This window comes from Nipponia nippon, unplaced genomic scaffold, assembly GCF_047370975.1.
Source record: "Nipponia nippon isolate SJK-2023a ecotype South Korea unplaced genomic scaffold, ASM4737097v1 scaffold_37, whole genome shotgun sequence".
Lineage (NCBI taxonomy): Eukaryota > Metazoa > Chordata > Aves > Pelecaniformes > Threskiornithidae > Nipponia > Nipponia nippon.
Window position 1 is genome coordinate 1,266,150 of NW_028262355.1, and position 19,694 is coordinate 1,285,843.

Consider the following 19,694-nt stretch of genomic DNA (forward strand, 5'->3'; position numbering starts at 1 on the left):
CAGTTCTGAATATTTAATACTACCTATGAGCATGATCATAGAATCCTGGAATGGTTTGGGTTGGAAGGGGCCTTAAAGATCATCTGGTTCCAACCCCCTGCCCTGGGCAGGGACACCTTCCACCAGACCAGGTTGCTCAAAGCCCCGTCCAACCTGGCCTTGACCGCTTCCAGGGATGGGGCATCCACGGCTTCTCTGGGCAACCTGTGCCTGTGCCTCACTGTAGCAAACACTAGACATCAAGGTTATCCCCCTAGATCTCCAGCCGACCCGGGCTTTATACCCCCAGCAGTAGGTGTGTCATGTTATAAGGGGCGGAGACAAGGGAGGGTCGACCCTTAACTCTTTCCGTACAGCACGTGATCTTCCGGTCGCCAGCCCTTATCTTTACTACATTTCCCCCTCCCTTAGCTCCAGTAGTTCTGGATCTTGCTGGGGAAGCTGCGTGTAAAATAATCGATATATGGTAAGACTTATACAGACACGCATCCGTTACGTTCATAGATTTTGCCCAGTCCAGCCAGTAGTTCGTCGCGGCTCCCTCATTACTCCCCCACACCATCAGGATGCATAGGGAAATGGTAACCTGTCAAGATAAGACTCAATAGATTGATTAATGTCTATACGGTCGAATATTTCGACTGGGTACCCATTCTAGCGTCCCTTTCTCGGTTTGCACACACGCATACCCACGTCCCAAGCAACGGAGGGAATAAGGGCCCCCCGATTCACGGGTTTTGAGGTCCCGTACTTGAACCAAAGGGTAAGGCCCTTCGTTCTCATCGAGCCGGAAATGTGCCTGGGTTGCAGTCTGGGTTTTATAGGTGTTCCCTCGAATGGTATGATTTAAGGTAATTAGTGCCGTCGTCAACAGACGCTGTGCCCGAAATAAGGGAGGGTCAAGGGGAGGGGGAACCCCTGTTCCTGGGCTTATCTTTTCCCCCTCCCTAAGTCGGTCGAGTAACTCTTTTAATGTGCGGTGCGCGCGTTCTACAATGCTTTGGCCCGTACTGTTATAGGGAATGCCATGACTCAACTGAATATCCCAGCGCGCGCAAAAGTCCTTTGTCTTCTTGCTGACATATGCCGCTCCATTATCTGTTTTAATTTTTTGTGGGATGCCAAGTTGCGCCATACAGTCCTGCCAATGTAAAATAACTGAGAGAGCATTTTGTTTAGCATGCATAGTCGCTAAAATAACTCCACTGCAGGTATCAACTGTGACATGCAGATACTTACGTGGATTAAAGGGTTCATAAATCGTAACATCAGACTGCCATATTTGGTTGGGCTGCAACCCTCGAGGGTTTACCCCTGCCTCCCAGAGGGGACCTTTGGAACACACAGGACAAGCAGCAATCACAGAGCGAGCATCTTGCAACGTAATGCCAGCGAGCCTAGCTAAACCGCGAGCTCCACAGTGGAGGAGCTCATGCAGGCGGAAAGCTCGCCTTAGGTTAGAAGTTTCTTCAACCGCCAGTACGCTCTTTGCTAAGCTGTCCGCTATTTCATTCCCAGCAGAAAGAAAACTCGGTATGGAACTATGACTATTAACATGGATAGGACAGACAGGAGCGGTTCTCATTTGCAGTGCGGTGAGCAACATTCCGGCAATCTCTGACGTTGCCCCAAGTGCCCATCGGCACTTCTTCAGTAACTTATATACATAGCAAGAGTCTGTGATTAGATCCAAGGCCTCTTCGGGCCATTGAGTGAGCGCCATCCATACCGCCTTGGCCTCAAGATACTGCACGGATTGCCCTTGATCTTGATAACTAATGTGGGTCCACTGACCATCCTCCTGCCATGTAACGACAGCTTTCCCAGTAATCGATGACGCGTCGGTAAAAACCGTGCGGCCTCCGGTGGGTTGTTCAACTATGGCACTAGCTGGCAAAAAATGGAGTACCTGGGTTATCTCCCCACAGGGGTGTGGTCTTAGACCTTCAATACGACCCGTAAATTCAGCTATCGCCGCTTGCAGGAGCCCCACTTGTGGAAGTACCAACTCCCACTGTGCCAAAGAACAGGGCAATGCGATGACCTCCGGGTCCTTCCCTGTTAAGTGTTGAGTTTGCCTCCGACAGCGGAGAATAAGCTGGGATAATAATGTTGGCCAAGAAATTAAAGCCGTCTTTGGTTTGCCTTGATACAACCAAGCAAAAGGCCAGCCTTTTTCACCATTATTTTGAATTAGTAAACCATGGCCAGCGGTATCGGTCATGTAAATCAGGGCAGTGACCGGTTGTTCAGGTGTAAATCGAGCGAGACCCCAATGCTGGGCTCGCTCCATAATTGTCCTAAGAATCTCCTGATGGTTTCTTGAAAGAGTCCTTGGAGCTAGGGGGAATCTCCTCCTTTCAGGAGTTCATATAAGGTAGTCATTTCTGCCTCAGATATTGGAATAAAGTTTCTAAGCCACAATAGTTGTCCAATTAATTTTTGTGCCTCATGGAGTGTTGTCACTGTAGTCCGAATTTCAAATGATTGTGCTGTCACGCTTCGTGGCCTCAGTTGAGTACCTAAATACTTTACTGCACGCCCTACCTGTGTTTTCCGAGGCTCAATGTGTAACCCATGTCGCTCCAAACTGACTATCAGCTGCACGCGTGCCTTTTCCAGTAACTCCTCTTGGTTGGACGCCAGTAACACGTCATCCATGTAATGGAAAATGATGACCGTAGGGAAATTTTCTCGAATAGGGCGTATCGCAGCAGCTACAGCAATTTGACACAAGACTGGTGAGTTTTTCATGCCCTGGGGTAACACCTTCCATTGATATCTGGCGCACGGGTGTTGATTGTTAGGCTCAGGAACAGTAAAGGCAAAGCGTACTCTATCTTCTTCATGCAAGGGAACACTAAAAAAGCAATCTCTAATATCTATAACCACTATTTGATAGTCAGGTGGAATCATGGCCGGAGAAGGGAGGCCCGCTTGTAGCGGACCCATGTCTTGTATACATGCATTAACTGCGCGTAGATCATGTAGCAGTCGCCACGCTCCCGATTTTTTTCTTTATCACGAAAATGGGGGTGTTCCAGGGACTTGTAGAGGGTTCGATGTGTCCTGCGTCAAGTTCTCGTTGTACCAATTGTCGAACAGCCGCCCTCTTTTCCTCTGTCAATGGCCACTGCTCTACCCACACTGGCTTATCTGTCAACCAGGTGAGTTTTAATGGGCGGACACAGGCAGTGGCCATTATGATAAATTTGTACGCAGCACTATATTCATCTTCTGCAAGCAACATCGTCCCAAGATGACAATGGGTAACTCAGCAATGACAGGGTTACACCATGCTACCCTAGCTTGTCCAGATTCCGGATCCTTCAACATAATTTGCATTGGGTTCCTGCTTTGATGCGAGGTCTGCATGCCTCCCACGCCTTGCAGCGAACCTCTCGGTTTGAGTGGCCAATCATCTGGCCATAGATGTGATGGGATTACTGTAACATCCGCTCCTGTATCTAAAAGGGCTCTTAACACGAGGCGTGGTGTTCCCCCCAACGCTGGGAGCCATGGGGTAACTATAATATCTACTTCTGGTCGTGTGGTCATGTTTAGGGTGAGTGCCACATACGGCGAGGCTCTATCCCCAGCCTCCTCTATTGCGCGCTCCCATCTCCCCAAGGCAGCTGAGTTGGATATTGCATCATTGGGACCGCAGGCGACTGTGCTGGTCCCGGGGAAGGAGAGACTCCCTGTGCCATACATTGCGCTGCTGTCGTCGGGCCTGTTGAGCTGATCACTGGGGCAGGTGGGGATGGCACGGCCCTCAGCCATCCCCTCTTCTCGTTTCCCCAGCCTGGTCTCCTTTGCTGACTCCCCGCTTTGCACTGTCGAGCTCTGTGGCCTAGTCGCCCACAGCGCCAGCATCGTAGGTCTCTCTCTCCTTCCCCTGTTCCGGGCTGTTTATTTTTGAAGGGCATTGTCGCGCCATGTGTCCTTGCCCCCCACACTTATGGCACATAAGTCGTGCGCCGCGGCAGACCGCATGGACTGCGGCCACTACCGGTTGCATACTTTGCGCCTGCTCCTGTTCCAGCACATAACGAATCATCTGTGAAAGCGTGGTCCCTATGGGTAACTGTCTTAGCAACACTGCAGTTTGTGGGTTTGCTTGCGTACGTGCACAGTCAAGCAATATTGCCTCCTTAGCCTGCTCAGGAAGTCGAGCAACCTGGAGCGCCGCTTGCAGCCGGTCTAAAAACTTTGTGAAGGGCTCACTTAACGATTGCCGTATTTGGACCCATGGAGGCTCCCTTTTATCAAGAGCTGCGATGATGCGTATTGCTTCCTGGGCAGCTTTCGAAGATGCAGCAAAATCGCGCCCCCGCATTCGCTGAGCCTGTGCCTGAGGAGTTGCGAACTGCCCTTCACCCATCAGCTGCTCTAAAGTCACTCCTGCCATGGGATGGTTGGCCTGTTGCGCCTCAATAACAACTTGGGTGCACCGATTCCTCCACTCCTCCCTAAACAATACCATCATCGAGGGGGTCAATACGGCCCGCATCAACTGAATGATATCAAAAGGTGCAAGCGGCGTTGCAAAAACACAGTCTAATAGGACTTGGGTCTCTGGGGAATTTAATCCATGACTTTTCACCGTTGTGACCAATTCTTTCACCAACTTTGCATCTAACGGTTGCCACTCATATCCTCCACCTGGGGCTGCTCGGATAGGAAATGCTTGAATCGGAGGGGCCTGGAATCGCACTCCTTCCAAGACACAATTTTTTGCAATCATCTGCCAATCTGTCCCGTTTGCCCTCTCTTTCGGCATTCCCCCTGGCATAAGACTTTCCGCATTTGCCACCACCCCTCTCAATCGGCTGATCAATGCCTCGAGTTCCCTTGAAACCTCGTTAGTCCGTCTCGGAAGCGGGGGCGGATGAGCAACAATCGAGGATCCCTCGTCACCCCCTTCGCCCTCACTGCTATCAGAGCTCATGGGGTAATCGTGTACAGGCTCCCTCCACTGTGAGGGAATACCAGTTTGATTTCCCATTGCCCTAGGGATAGGGGTTCCCTCTGGTGGCTCAGGTATCACTGGCAGTGCCGGGGGAGCCCCTACCACCCCCCTCGATGTCCTGCGCTCCGCTCTCTGTGTGTCCAGCACTCGTCGATCACTGGGATACAATGGGGCGTCCTCAGGTGTTTTGCCTTCTTTTTCTCCTTCCCGCCATCTTCCTTCACGTAGTTCACGATACTGCTGGGATCCCACATCAGCCCCCGGGACCCAATCCAGCAACCTATCAGTCAGCTCCCTTTCCACACATTGTTGCAACTCGCCCCAGGGGTATTGAGGAAGTGGCAGATCCGCTGGTGCAGGAGGTGCCGAAGGTTCCGTGGGCGGCCGCTCTAAACTCCCCACTTGTATCGGGAACACCTTTCCCGACTCCTTTGTTCCCGCTGCACCATAGTCCCCCTGCACCTCCCCTTCCTCCGTTGGCTCAGCCCCCAGTAACAACGGTTCCGTCTGTGTCCCACAGGCCACTCCTTCCCAGCCAGCCTGGGTCCCCTCCGAAACTAAACTTGTTGGCTTTTCGTTCCCAGGAGATTCCTGCCCCATCAGCACACCACGTGCAGCAGGTCGGCGCCGCCTTGCCGCAAACCCCCGCTTGAGCACCCTTGTCGTTACCGACTTTAGTACCTTTATGAGTTCCGCGAGCTCCATCGCTGTTGCCTGATCACGTCGGGGTCACCACTGTGTAGCAAACACTAGACATCAAGGTTATCCCCCTAGATCTCCAGCCGACCCGGGCTTTATACCCCCAGCAGTAGGTGTGTCATGTTATAAGGGGCGGAGACAAGGGAGGGTCGACCCTTAACTCTTTCCGTACAGCACGTGATCTTCCGGTCGCCAGCCCTTATCTTTACTACACCTCACCACTCTCACAGTAAAGAATTTCTTCCTTATATCTAATCTAAATCTCCCCTCTTTCAGTTGAAAGCCATTACGCCTTGTCCTATCACCACATGCCCTTGTAAAAAGTCCCTCTCCAGCTTTCTTGTAGGCCTTCTTGTACCTTCAGGTACTGGAAGGCTGCTATAAGCTCTCCCCGGAGCCTTCTCTTCTCCAGGTAGTTAGATACCCATGACAGGGAAATTTTGAAGATATTTGTGACTTTACAAAGCTTCTGATGTAGTTCTCTATTTGAACAAACCTCCTAGAAGAGAAGACTGACACAGCCCTGCACAGTTGCTCCTCCCTTGTCCCCACTGGCAGAGCAAAAGTTCCCAAGCTCTCTGCAGGCCAGCTGAGCAAATTCCCTTATGGACCACAGCTGCTAATTACACCCCACTTATGGACGTCTCAGGTTTAAAAGGCTCTTAGCAAATTCCCATGTTGGAATAACTGTTACTTTCCTTAATCAGGTAGATAGAATTAATTAATTATTACATTTTTCTTAAACTCAAGACATTGTTACATGTCCTCTGTCATAAAGTTTTAGGGCAATAAGTAATGGACTCGTCATCACTTAAACCAATTAAACTACTCTTTGCTTTGCTGTCCTATTTTTTAAATGCATGTCAGTCAGGTGTCTTCCCCCTTCAGACAATACATAACCCTGATGAAACAATCCTGCAGAATTCAGAAGGGGGGAAAGCAACAGAGAACTGCAGAGATTGATCCAGAGATTGCCAGCAAAGACTTTAAAAAGCAGGAACCTGAAGTTAAGCGGACCTTTCCCTTGAAATCCCTTCATTGCTGGTTTGTAGACTCTCCTCCATCTAGCCTTATGAGTTTTATATCTCCTTTTAAAGAGTAGCTTGTATGGAAACGCCAGGCAGTGGTGTCCTCCGGTCTTCAACCAGCCCCACCGCCTGCCCCACAGCCAACTGCGTGCTGAAGCTCCAGATGTATTTGTGTATTGAGGTCATGGTCCTGGAGCTGACGTCTAACGCTTGCCCTCATACAATATTAGCATCGAAATTAATTTTTGGATCCTGCCCAGGGAATAGATGAGCACAGGGCTTTTTCTTGGCTTTGACTGACCTGATGCTAAAAGGAGGTATCTCCTCCAATATTTTATCTATTCAGTATATCTCTGTAGTGGCATTATAATTAGCTGTTAAACTCTATCATAAGGTTCATAAAAAAGACATACGGAAATCATTATTCAGTTGTGGGTGATTTTGCCACGAGGATATGAATAAATATTTAAAAGGCTGTGCTCCTGGTTTTGGGTCATGACATCAGCCTAATCCCGAGCTAAAATCTACCATTTTTCTTCTTTTTTTTTTCCCTTTTTTTTTTTGGCTTGAGCCTAGTAAATCTGAACTCTTCACATTAAGCCCTTCCCGTTGATATTTTATAGGAGATCACACCTTTTCATCATTGCTTTGTGATCGAACACTTGAGGTTCCTAATACTTATTCTGAAGGCGTGAGAATCGGTCCACGGTATTTCCAGTCCCCACTGTGGCTGCACTCGCTCTTCTTTGCAAATCACACACATAGGCATGTAAGTGATTTGACTTAGTCCCCTTTCAGGTTAAATAGAAAATGTTTGATGGAGTGTTGAGCTTATTGCATTATAGATCTGACATAAATTCCACAAATGGACAGGAAAGGTGGGGTTTTTTTACCCTCACAAATGAAAATTCCTTTTAGGTCTTGATGATCAGCTGCACTTTAAATGAACCTGAATTAGAGGAGGTCATTTTTCTTCTGCAGAAGCAAGTGTGAGGTGATCGAAAACACCACCTGTGAAGTGGTGGTTTTCATGTAGTGTCACGGTTCTAAAACTTCAGCCTTTTCAGGCTCCTGTATCGTTTGTGAGACTGTAAAAATGCTGCATTTTTTCTATTGCTACTCCACCATAAAAGTGTAGTTGGAAATCCAAATTGTCATCTTCTCGGTCTTCCTGGAATCACTCAGTGATACCCCAGAGCTAAAAACCACTTTATTGTACAGCAAAACGGAGCTTGATTTTCCTTCCTCCTGCTAAGCTGTAGGATATGCCCCAAACTGGCTATGGGCTGGGAGCGCAGGGGAAGGGTTGCACTGCAGATGAACTGCTCAAGGTTTATTTCTTTGGAAAAAAATCTTGTCTTTTCAATGTCAGATGTCTTGGGGAGTAAAAATGAAGAGTCAGGTGAAGAAATCTGGCAGTAAACATCCCTGTGTAAAAAGCAGCAGCTGGATATTGCCTGGACATTAGTACAAATCCTTCCCATATCCAGGCTGGCCCACACACAGTTTTCATTACCAAATGGGATAAGAAAGCCTGATAAGAAAATGAGCTCTGTGAGGCATTTTTTTGTGCTGCCTTTTTTTTTTTTTCCCTATAGCTATTGTAAGAAAAAAAAACAGAAAAACAAGATAAGAGTGAGGGTTTGCAAAGCCAGTGTTAAAACCGTGAGCTAACGGTCAAATAAATAAGGGATGAACTCAAGAGGAAAAAAGGGTATATTGGTATTAAGCAGTGAATCCTGGGCCATAATAATCTCCAACAGCAAGGGTTTGAGGCCTCAGTAGATGCTGAAATTACAGTGATCCTTAGAAGAGTGAATATAGAGAGAATATAGAAAGAATTTTCAGTCGCACTGAAAACAGACTGCTCCTCACAGGAGCATTGGTAAAATCACTGTCGCACAAGTGTCTTGAATAGCGGATCTGAGGTGGAGTGTTTAGAGATGGAAATTCCACGAATCAAACTTTTGGCTGCAAATTAGGCAAATTTTGGAGACATGACCTTAGAACCCTCTGGTGCTAGATTTCTGCATTTAATTGCTATCCGTTTTTGAGAGTGTTTAATCCCCTCTCATGCAAAGTGGGGAGTTAATTTGGGAGGGCATTTATTCTGTACAATCAAGTAGCTCTAATTAATTAGCTATACAAGCAAATTGTTGGTCCTTTTTTTAGGGGGGGAGGGAAGTTTACCATTCACAAGAAAAAAATCTCAGTGCCAATATAAATGAAAACCTCTTGCTTCTAATTTGAATTCAGTCATTGAATTCAAAGGCAACTAAGAAGTCTTTTGTTAATAGGGTATAAAAATCTTTCTGTCATAGGTTTGGTTTTTTTTTTTCTTATTTTAATGATGAGTGTAAATGAGATTATGGACTTCTCTTTATCATAGTCTACAGTAAGCAAGGTCTATAAATTCATTGAAAATATGGAAATGATTCATTCTTGAGCCTTTTATTCTGAAGTCCTAGCTTTTTGCACTAGTAACTCCCAGGTTCAAAGGAAAATTATTCTTTTATTTCATAAGCCTTTACCTGCCTCCCTCTTCAATTTGAAATGTTTTTTTTTCTTCCACATTTCTTTTTATGGAAACAAGCTTTCCCCATTCATCTGGGAGATATATTGACACAGAAGTGTCATGAAAGGGTCAGTCCTCTCTATTAGAGAAATCTGGCCCCAGTCCAGTAAAGTTTAATTAGCATGCAGATAACTTGAGACACCTGAGTTGTCTCATTAAAATCCACGGGACTACTGGAAGGTGTAAAGTGAAGCGTGGATTTAGGTGCTTGTCTGGATACGTGAACTGATTCCCCTTTGATAGAAAGGATCTATTTCAATACAAAGCAGCAGTCAAATAATGAAAAAAATGTTTATCTGGATAATTATACTGTAAATCCGTAGAAAGATTTAATGATGGGCCATTCTATCTTCCTGTGTTTCATAAGCAGAGAAATAAAACTTTTTCCACTGCATGTAAAATTTCTCCATATTAATTTGGGACTGTGTGTGTTACGACCGAGCAGTTGTGGCCAACAAGCCACTTTTGCCCTAACACTTATTTGTCCCACATAGTATTTCCAGCAAATAGATTAAAAACATGAAGAGCAGCTGAGAAGGCAGAGACCAAATCTGTCTCGCGTTTCCACTTATTTGAGCAGTCTGTGCTGTTATTGTCTTGAAGTGTCCTTTCCGCTCGCTCTTTCTATACCTATTTTGAAGCCGGAGCACGTAAAAATGTGTGAAGTTCATCAGTGCTGTTTCAAAAGCCTCACCAATAGGCAGTCCCTGCTTGGTATCGTATTCTGGAGAGTGATTAAATTCTCTCTTTCTCTTTTGTGTTTTATTTCTCTTTTTACTTCATTTCTCCTACTATCAAGTATTTCTAAATTAAACTTTGCCTCTTTCTGGAACAATTTGCCTTGCGGAATGAGCCAAGCCGCCGTTGATTATCACCTCAAAAATCATTTTTAGAAACTCAATTTCTTGATGAAAAATATTTTTTCCCACCTGTAATGTAAACCAGCTGAGTCTTCAAACAATATTTTTCGTCTAGTTACATATTCTGTTCCCCTGAGAGGCACCGTCTTACTTAAACAGGAACATCCTGCCGTGGAGCTTAAAGTAAGCTTACTTCTACATGTTATTCTCATATTTATGCTTCAACTTTTAAGTCATTTAAACTGACACCGGTTTTCCTGGTGGAAATATCAAATAACTTGTAAGTGGCATTTGATCCTTTTGTTGTACTTGTTGTACTTGTTGTACAACAGATCCTTTCTGTTGTACTTCTATGAGAAAATTACCTCTTCATACTGCAAGATATACCCTACCAGCTTTGATTACTTAATAGGGAAAACATCTGGCTTTGCATTGCTATACAGCCCTCCTTCCCCACCCTTGAAGTTCAGGCTGCCAATCTCCTTACTGTCAGAAGCATCTGGGACAGACAAAATTCTTAAATAATTTTAATTTTCCAGATTGATCGCTTTCAGTTTTGCGAGCTATGACATATCTCTGTGGGAGCATCCGTGTGGATTCCTCCATGCCTGCAGATCTTCATTACTAGAAGCAGGTCTAGTTAATGGCATGGGTAGTGTTTGTCTTTTATCTTGTCGGATAGAAAAAATTGTGGAAAAGGTGCGAGGTGCAGGGCCAGAAAAGATTATCCTCATTTAGTTACAAGTCTGACATTACCTTCTGATTTCTGGAGCTTATTTTGACTTTTATAGTCTCATTATAGAGGATTCATCTTAGTACTCTTAGTCGTCCAAGAATCCTCTCAGTTCTTACGAAGACAAACGCTTGTTTGCACCCCAGTAGATAGATCAATTTTTCAGCTGCCTCCTCAGACCAGGTGATCTTCAACTGCAGATCTTCAGCTTCATATCTTTGATGCATGCCCTGTCCATTGAGCTACTGAATATAAGAATATATCTGTACCCCCAGAAATGTTCTATTTAAGTTTCCAAATTGGTTTTATGAGAAATGACTGCAAATAGAATCATAGAATCGTTAAGGTTGGAAAAGACCCTTAAGATCATCGAGTCCAACCGTTAACCTATCACTGCCAAGTCCATCTATACCATGTCCTTGAGCACCACATCTATCCGGTCTTTAAATACCTCCAGGGATGGAGACTCAACCACTTCCCTGGGCAGCCTGGTCCAATGCTGACCACCCTTTCGGTGAAGAAGTTTTTCCTAATATCCAACCTAAACCTCCCCTGGCGCAGCTTGAGGCCATTTCCTCTCGTCCTATCGCTTGTTACTAGGGAGAAGAGACCGACCCCCACCCCTAACCTGGCTGAGTACATCATCTTGTGTCCCATGTGACATATTTCAAAATACATTAACGCCAAGTAGCTCTCCCAAAGTATTACTATCAAGAGGATGGATGCTATATTGGTTTCACTTGGTGTCAGTCATGATAACATATGTCCTGATATGCACAAATGCGTATAGATTTAGAAAAGGCCCTACAGAGGGACCTGGCCAGGCTGGAGCGATGGGCCCAGGCCAACTGGGTGAGGGTCAACAAGGCTCAGGGCCGGGTCCTGCACTTGGGGCACAACAACCCCAGGCACCGCTGCAGGCGTGGGGAGGAGTGGCTGGGAGCTGCCTGGCAGGAAAGGACCTGGGGGTGTTGGTCGACAGCCGCCTGAACATGAGCCAGCAGTGTGCCCAGGTGGCCAAGAGGGCCAATGGCATCCTGGCTTGTATCAGGAATGGTGTGGCCAGCAGGAGCAGGGAGGTGATGGTGCCCCTGCACTGGGAGCTGGTGAGGCCACCCCTCGAATCCTGTGCTCAGCGTTGGGCCCCTCACCCCAAGAAGGCCATGGAGGGGCTGGAGCGTGGCCAGAGCAGGGCAACGAAGTTGGTGAAGGGTCTAGAGCACAAGTCTTATGAGGAGCGGCTGAGGGAGCTGGTGTTGTTTAGTCTGGAGAAGAGGAGGCTGAGGGGAGCCCTCATCGCTCTCTACAGCTACCTGAAAGGTTGTAGCGAGGTGGGGGTCGGTCTCTTCTCCCAAGCAACAAGCGATAGAATGAGAGGGAACGGCCTCAAGCTGCACCAGGGGAGGTTTGGGTTGGATATTAGGAAAAACTTCTTCACCGAAAGAGCTGTCAGGCCCCGGCACAGGCTGCCCAGGGAAGTGGTTGAGTCTCCGTCCCTGGAGGTATTCAAAAGAAGGGTAGACATGGTGCTTAGGGACATGGTTTAGTGGTGGGCTTGGCAGTGCTGGGTTAACAGTTGGACTTGATGATCTTAAAGTTCTTTTCCAACCTAAATGGTGCTATGATTCTATGATTCTAAAACTGCTTCTTTTTGACTTGACACAGGATTGCACTGATGTGCAGTGCTCCTGAAATATGAAGGATGACAGTGCAGTGAGTTCAGTGTGGGCCTCGGAGAGGCAGCAGTAGCTGGGATTTCCACCTGGTTGCCATATATCATCTAACTAATGAGCCAATGAAGTGTTTAATAACCCTGCTGAGAAAATGAAACTTTTAAACTGTAAATCCATGCTGGGGCTGCTCAGAGTTACACCTGATGGTATTGGCATCTTCTGCCTCTTGCGGCCCCAGTTCCAAGGTTTCCTCTTTTCGACTTGTGAGACTCCCACTGAGTTGGAGAACATTAGAAACCAAAATGATTTTAATTTAATTAGCTACTCATTTGCATCAATTAGTTTACTTAGCATGTCAACTTTCTGCGTCCAGAATTCTCTTCAAGCGGCCTACTTGGTCTTTTTAACGTCCTTTGGGGGAAGAGGGCTCAACTGTTGTACTAATTACGTATTACAGGCATTACCTTGGAAAACGGTCACTGCGGTAAAACGTTTGCTGAAGAACTTGAAATACGCAGCTATGCACAAGGAAGATTTTCTGAGTTTCATTTTAGTTCTGAGCGTTAGGATTTGCCTGTTGCTTTTGTGAGCTAAAGGGCAACAAGATGCACAAACTGAACTTACTAATCATCATTATGGCTTCTCATTAACAATATCCAGGAGGGAACATCTGTCTTTGTGCAAAAAAGTGGGTCTTTAAGTCCAATTACTACAATTAATGAGTTACATATGAGAAACATGATTTTTACCACGGGATTTAGAGGATTACAATAGCAACGTACTCTGCATTTCACATGAGCTTCTCACCACCACATCAAATATTTACTTCACCAGCCCATGAAAATCAAACAAGTCGCAATGCAAAGTCGCTTGTAGAAAAAAAGCCGATTTGGGTCCATTATCCAACCAATAAACAGCATGGATGCAATTTTCTGCGGTGGCTGTATCTTTCTTACTATTTATTCTTCACGTCACAGTGCTATCCCAGGACACAATCCAGATTCCCTGTGACAGGAATCGGATAAATCTGTCTTTAGCAGGGCACACAAGCGCTCCTAGAATTAGAAATACGGCCACGGCTGCCAGCTGCAGGGGCCACAGCTGCAGTTTACTTCTTTGCTGAGCTCTGCAGGTGTTTTCAAAGCACTGGGGGAAAAAATCTTGAGAAGCTACGGTGTGCCAGGCAGCTTAGAGTTAATTTGCCTGTGATGACTTCATCACTTTGTTTGATAGAGTCAGGCTCTTGCGTTTCTCGGTGTGTAACTGCTGGGTGCATGTTTCGAGCGCCAGCGTGTGCACATTCCCCGCCATGCACTTCTTTGGAAATAAGCTTTTTTTATTAAGAAATGGAAGGGAAAAATATTTCCTTTTTTTAAAAACTGATTCGAATGTGCAGCGCTTAGAAGATGGGATCTTTGGGAATAGCTGTATCTTCTACTCTTACTCTGAGATACAGGGAAGTTTGAAGGCCCTGTTATTAAAGAAGCCTTTAGCTATTAAACTGGAGCTGGAAGAGCGAGCGTATCTTTGCGACGATCTCTTTTAGCTTGTATTGAGCTTTCACACTTTCATAGCTTCAGCTAAACGGGAGTTATCTGCGATTCTCAGCCTTACAGAGAGGGTGTTTGTGAGTCTCTCCCTCTCTGTCCCCGTCTTGCAGCTCTATACTGGAACTTACTTTATTCTCAGCCTTACAGAGAGGGTGTTTGTGAGTCTCTCCCTCTCTGTCCCCGTCTTGCAGCTCTATACTGGAACTTACTTTTAATGAACACGCTGTTGGCAACTCCATTTCGGGAGGGATTTTGTTCTCTCTTCTGCTCCATTGTGTTTTCTCTGCCTTAAACTAAATAAAAATGTAAACACGATTCTTTGAAATACAGGAAAATTAATCTGCACCTCTTGTCTCCTGGCTACTCACTGGAGCTGTAAGGATACAGAGAGCTGTCATGACTGCAGTGATTTGGTGGGATTTGGGGACCGAGAGCCGCAGCAGCTGCCTGCCTTCCTACGCCGGAGTTATTCTCCAGGCAGTGCCGCTCCAGGCTCAGGAGCATTGCTTTCATGACATGTTAATGATTTCTAAGAAAAGAGAGGTAATCAGGTGGGAATCTAGGGATGAAGAAAACAAATAGGTGTTTAAACTTAAGATTCGTAAAAAGACCGTTTGGTTTTGCATGGAAACTGGGTGGGTTTCTGATTTGAGATGTGGATTTTGGGGTGCGCCCGTGTGCGTCCCATGTGGGTGGAGACATCTCCCACGCTCCTGGTCCCTGTGTCTCAGCTCCAGAGCCACGGGCATCCTCGTACAAACCTGTCCTGTGGCTCGTCCTTGGGACACCCCTTCATCTATGCACATTTTATAGCTGGAGTGGCTCAAGACCTATTTTTCTCTGTCTGGGTCCAATTCTGATGGAATGGCCGATAGCCTACTTGACTTACCGAGGCTGATGCCTTTTACTACCTCTAATAAGCATGATCAGCTACTAAAGCGATGGCTGTTGTTATTATCATGGTTATGGTACACATTTTCCTAATAGAAAAAAGGCAGGGAACTTACTGAAGGTCATAGTGGAGCAAAGATAGAGAAAAAAGCTATTTATTTGTGTTTCATATCTTCTTGATTTCAATGGGAGTCGAATGAGCAGAATAAAAATTGTGCCCAAGTCCCATGGAGATGGAAACCTGCCCTGTGAGACTCCAAAGTCATCCCCTGTGCCAGAGGGGATCTGCTGTTACATGGTGGGGAGGCTGGGAGAATTTTACAGTCCCTGGTACGTGATGCCCCCTGCCAAGCAAATATCAACCTGGAGATGGCATATTTAAAGATATGAACATGAAACTCGCCTTAGGGCACAAGTAGGCATCAAAGTGGTTTAATGTCGATGGAGAGAAAATTAGAAGAATAAATTTTGGGGACCTAGGTGGCTGAGAGAAGTGCCAAAGACACTCACTGGAATGAGTTTGGCCTTCTGCAGGTTGTAGGGATATTTAAGCCGTAGCTTGAGAGGGAGCAGGATTACTCTGACAGCAAGAAAGCTTGAAATTGCCGTCCCCATTTTTGGCCTTGAATCTATGATGCATGAGATACATGATCTCAGTTTGGCTTTGTATGGCAACTTTAATTTTAAAGCTATCCCAGTGTACTTAAAATCAGTGTCTTGTGTGCCTCTATTGCAGCTGACAGCCCTTGTGTCTCCAGCAGAGTCTTGCATAGAGCCAGGCACCTTGTGCTGAGTGGAGGCAGATTGTCCAGGACAAAGGTTTTATTTTTTGATGTTTTAAATCATTAAAAGAGACAAAGACTTTTTAATTTGCTCTAGAAGAGAGCTGAGACATCTCAGTTGATGCCTCCTTAAAGGGCAGCACTTCAAACAGTGCTGCTGCTGACACCTGTTTTGCCAAGCAGTTGTAGCACGGCTCGGCGTGGTGGGCAGGAGGAGTTTCAGCAGAGATGCTTAAGAAGGGAAGTCCTTTTCTGTCAAAAAAATAAATATATTTTGATTTTTTTTTCCTCCTTCCAAGCTGGGATAAAAAGTCAGAAACAACTTTCGTTGAAATACAGTTTTTATTTTAGCTTGTTCAGTAACCCACCTGGAGGGCTGCTCTCAGCTTGAGGGAGTTAGAAATAAAAATACACGAGAACCATGGAAATAACTGCCATTCCCCCAGCCTGGCCACTGCTCTCTGCTCTTCGATCTCACTTTCTCCCTGAAACACAACGTCAAAGTGACAGTTCCCTGCCAGGCAGGGGCCACGGAGCCCAGGTTTTCATTATCTTCCAGGAGTACCAGGTTTGTAGTGGTTTTTCCCAGGAAAATTTCAAGTTTCCATATGAAATCTTTTGGTTTTGCAAGAGAACATTCTTCATCAAAAAGTAATGTCAACAGAAAATTGCAAACCTGCTGCGACTGCGAGTCCTCTTTTGGGAGCGGAGCCCGTGGAATACAATGGAGGAGCTTTTAGCAAGTGTTTGTGTTGGCTCTGATGCTCCTTCGCGACGAAGTAGTGTCTGTCTAGGAAGGGGACTGTACATTTACAACGGAAAACACAAGCAGCAATGGTAAAACCAGCTGTATTTTGCCTATAACCCCCAAAATTTCACTGCAATCCCCTTTTCCATACCTACAGGTTCTCAATGTGACTTTTGTTTCTTCTTCCAGGGCCTAACCTCCCCAAGGCTCAGGTTAAAACAGCATCCCTTGGCTTGGCAGGAAAAGCCAGGTCACCTCTGCTGCCCGTCTCGGTGCCCACGGCCCCGGAGGTCGCAGAAGAGGGCCACAAGCAGACGGAGGACTCCGCGAACGTAAGAACCATCTTTCAGAGCCAACCTTCGTGCAAGCGTCATCACCATCAAGTTATATTCTCTAATCCCCAATCTGCACGTTAATTTTTAGATAACGATCTCTCCCTCCTTACCTAAGATATTACGCTGCAGCTGATAGCTATTAGAAAGCTCGTAAAAAGTTCTAGCAGCCGGTAAAACTTTGCTGTTGACTTTAATGGACTTCGGTGTGTGCGATGCAGGGGAGAAGCGAGTGCTTCGATTCGAGGTTAATATTATCCACAGGACAACTTGCACAGCCTCTCCTGAGCACCCTGAGATATCAGGAGAAGAGAAAGAGGGGGTGAGAAGTGTGATAAGGGAAGGAAATAATTTTGGCAGGAAAAATGAGTATATAGTAATACGAGATAATGGTGAGAAAAATAACGTTAAAGAAGTAGATAAGTGAAACCGAAAAGGTGGTGAAATTAGAATAACATTTTCACTCCTATTAAGATTCTCTTAGAGAAAGGTCTCATGTGATCCAGAAGATGAAACAGTGTAAAAGAAAAGGAATAAGGAAAAAAAGAAATATATTAAATATCTGTTGTATATCACCTCTTTTCATCTACTTGCATAGGAGAATTTGTTGCTAGGCACTATAGCAGTGATTTGTCCATCATCTTGTTAGTGAATCCTTTTATGTTTTCAACTTGGCTAAAGGGAAAGAAAAAAGATTTGCTTTAGACGTAGATATGGAGGGTTTGGCTCTGCTGCCTGATGACTGCGGGACAACGGTGTTTGATTCCTGCTTGTCATTATCAACGGCATAAAAATACACTTCTGCATATAGTCGCAGAAGGATTCTCACGTTTTGCTGGGAAAAGGAGACACAGGCCGATGTAAGAGACATGGAATCTCCTACTGCAATGGGAACGGGAAGGAAAATGCCCTCCGTGGTAAAATTAGTGGCATAAGGAGTAATTTAACACAGGACATTTGATAACGCAAAGTGCGATTTCAGCTCTCGGTACCGTGTTTTATCACAGCAGCAGGATTTAGCTCTCGGGAGAGACACTGCTCAAGCTCCACAAGTGTGAGGGCAGTTACAGGCAGTGCCGGTGCAGGCAACAAGCTCATCAGGTGGTCAGAATTTGGGGAGAAAGGCTAAAATTTGGGGAATTTTTTTTAAGCTTGACTCTGCCGGTGCTCTTTTAAGCTGCCTGCTCCATCCCACCTCGGGGACTGCAGGGCTTATGCAGCACTTTCAGATCTTTTGCTTGGTAAAACCCATATAAATAACTAATGTTTGAGCTCCTTCTCAGTGTCTGAAAGCAAAGGATCACTCCTCTTGCTCTTGTCTTGGTAATTTTTGAGGTCAGTGGTTCCCAAGAATAAGTGCAGTGCTGGTAATTTTAGGTTTCGCTGCAGATCCTCAGCTGACCATCCCCCAAAGGATTACTTTCTTCCAGTCCAGTTAGGTGCCTCTAAAAACGGTTCCCAGTCCTCTGCTCCCACTAAAAGCGATGGTGGAAATTCCCAACCATCAGCAAGGGCTGAGAAGTTCAGCTAATTGCTGAACGAGCTGTTGCAGCCTGCCTTAGGAGAGGGCATGTTTAGATGAGCATTTGATGTCTCTGTTGGGTGCTAAAAAATGTTTTCATAGTCCCCCCAGGCGTGGACACATGTAACATAACGGAAGGAGCTGGGGAAATGGGGACTCAGGGAAGGGTCGTTAGCATTTAATATTGCTCTAGCATGGTCACCCCTGGTTTTCAGCTCACGTGTTGAGCCCACAGAGGCTTTGCTATCCAGCCTGGAAGCATCAGCCCATCCTTGAACGCTCCAGGCCCCGGGAGGTCCCTGCCACGGGCCATGTCCCGGGCTCCATGCAAGGGGTTTCGGTTCCCATCCCGCTGCCCGCTTATCCATGTGTGTTTGTTCACTCGCAGGTTTATGAGCAGGACGATTTGAGTGAACAGATGGCCAGTTTGGAGGGGCTAATGAAGCAACTCAATGCTATCACAGGCTCAGCCTTCTAACAGCTCTTGATGAAGTGATAATTATCCCGGAGCATTGCAGCATACCAGGATTTCACGCATACCACCCACGTACACCACCCCATAAAATCATCTCGTTCCCAGTACCACTCCTTCAGTGCAAGGAAGATTTCTGCAAAATCCTAAAAGGAATGATGAAAAGAAGAAAAAGGAAAAAAATAATAATGGAAATGTTACAGAACTGTTTATCTGGCATCTAAAGTGATGAAAGCGTGGCAAGGTGAATGACGTCGTCACCGCGGAGTCGTAGCTGATGCCACCCAATTGTTCATTTTGATCTACTAGTCTTCGTAGAGCTCAAGTTGTCATGACTAACTCATGTTTTACTCCGTAGAGGTCTGTAGCTCTTTGTATAGATCTAGTCTTACCTCATGCAAGTATGTTTTTGAACATAGACCATGCCATTAATGAGACAGTGTTGTAGGTCACTCATTTGTTTTTGTTTTTGTTTTTGTTTTAAATACGTAATTACTGGCTACAAAAACACCCATAGCAAATAATCACACCACCACACCAAAAATTTGGAAGTTTTCCCAACAGCACAAAATGAAAAGACAAGGTACTAATTTCCTTTGTCGTCTCTGTCGCTCATCTCGCACGAGTGGTGGGGATTAGCAAATGGCTGTAAAATTCAGCCATTTTAGCAAGCGTTTTTAAATCCTCCCATAGTTAATGTTTTATGTATGGCAAACAGAGAACCAGGAATGTAAAAAAAAAAAAAAAGAAAAAAAAAAAAGTCTGCATTGGTGGCCCACTGCCAGCCAGCCAGTGTACACTTGCAAAAAGAGGACATAATATGCAGTCTTCTCTGACACGCAGTCATTACGTGCTTA

The 19,694-nt window shown here is 45.8% G+C and overlaps 1 protein-coding gene across 2 annotated transcripts in view; it reads left to right on the top strand.

Annotated features, from left to right (window-relative positions):
* The window catches only part of DCC (DCC netrin 1 receptor), a 606,037-nt gene extending 587,109 nt beyond the window's left edge, over nucleotides 1-18,928 (top strand). For both annotated transcript variants that reach the window (XM_087772741.1, XM_087772742.1), the window contains exons 28-29: nucleotides 16,701-16,843; nucleotides 18,754-18,928. In XM_087772741.1, the coding sequence (XP_087628867.1) occupies nucleotides 16,701-16,843; nucleotides 18,754-18,843 (233 nt within the window). In that variant the 3' untranslated portion in view covers nucleotides 18,844-18,928. The remainder of the gene's footprint in view (nucleotides 1-16,700; nucleotides 16,844-18,753) is intronic.
* The last annotated feature ends 766 nt before the right edge of the window (nucleotides 18,929-19,694 follow it).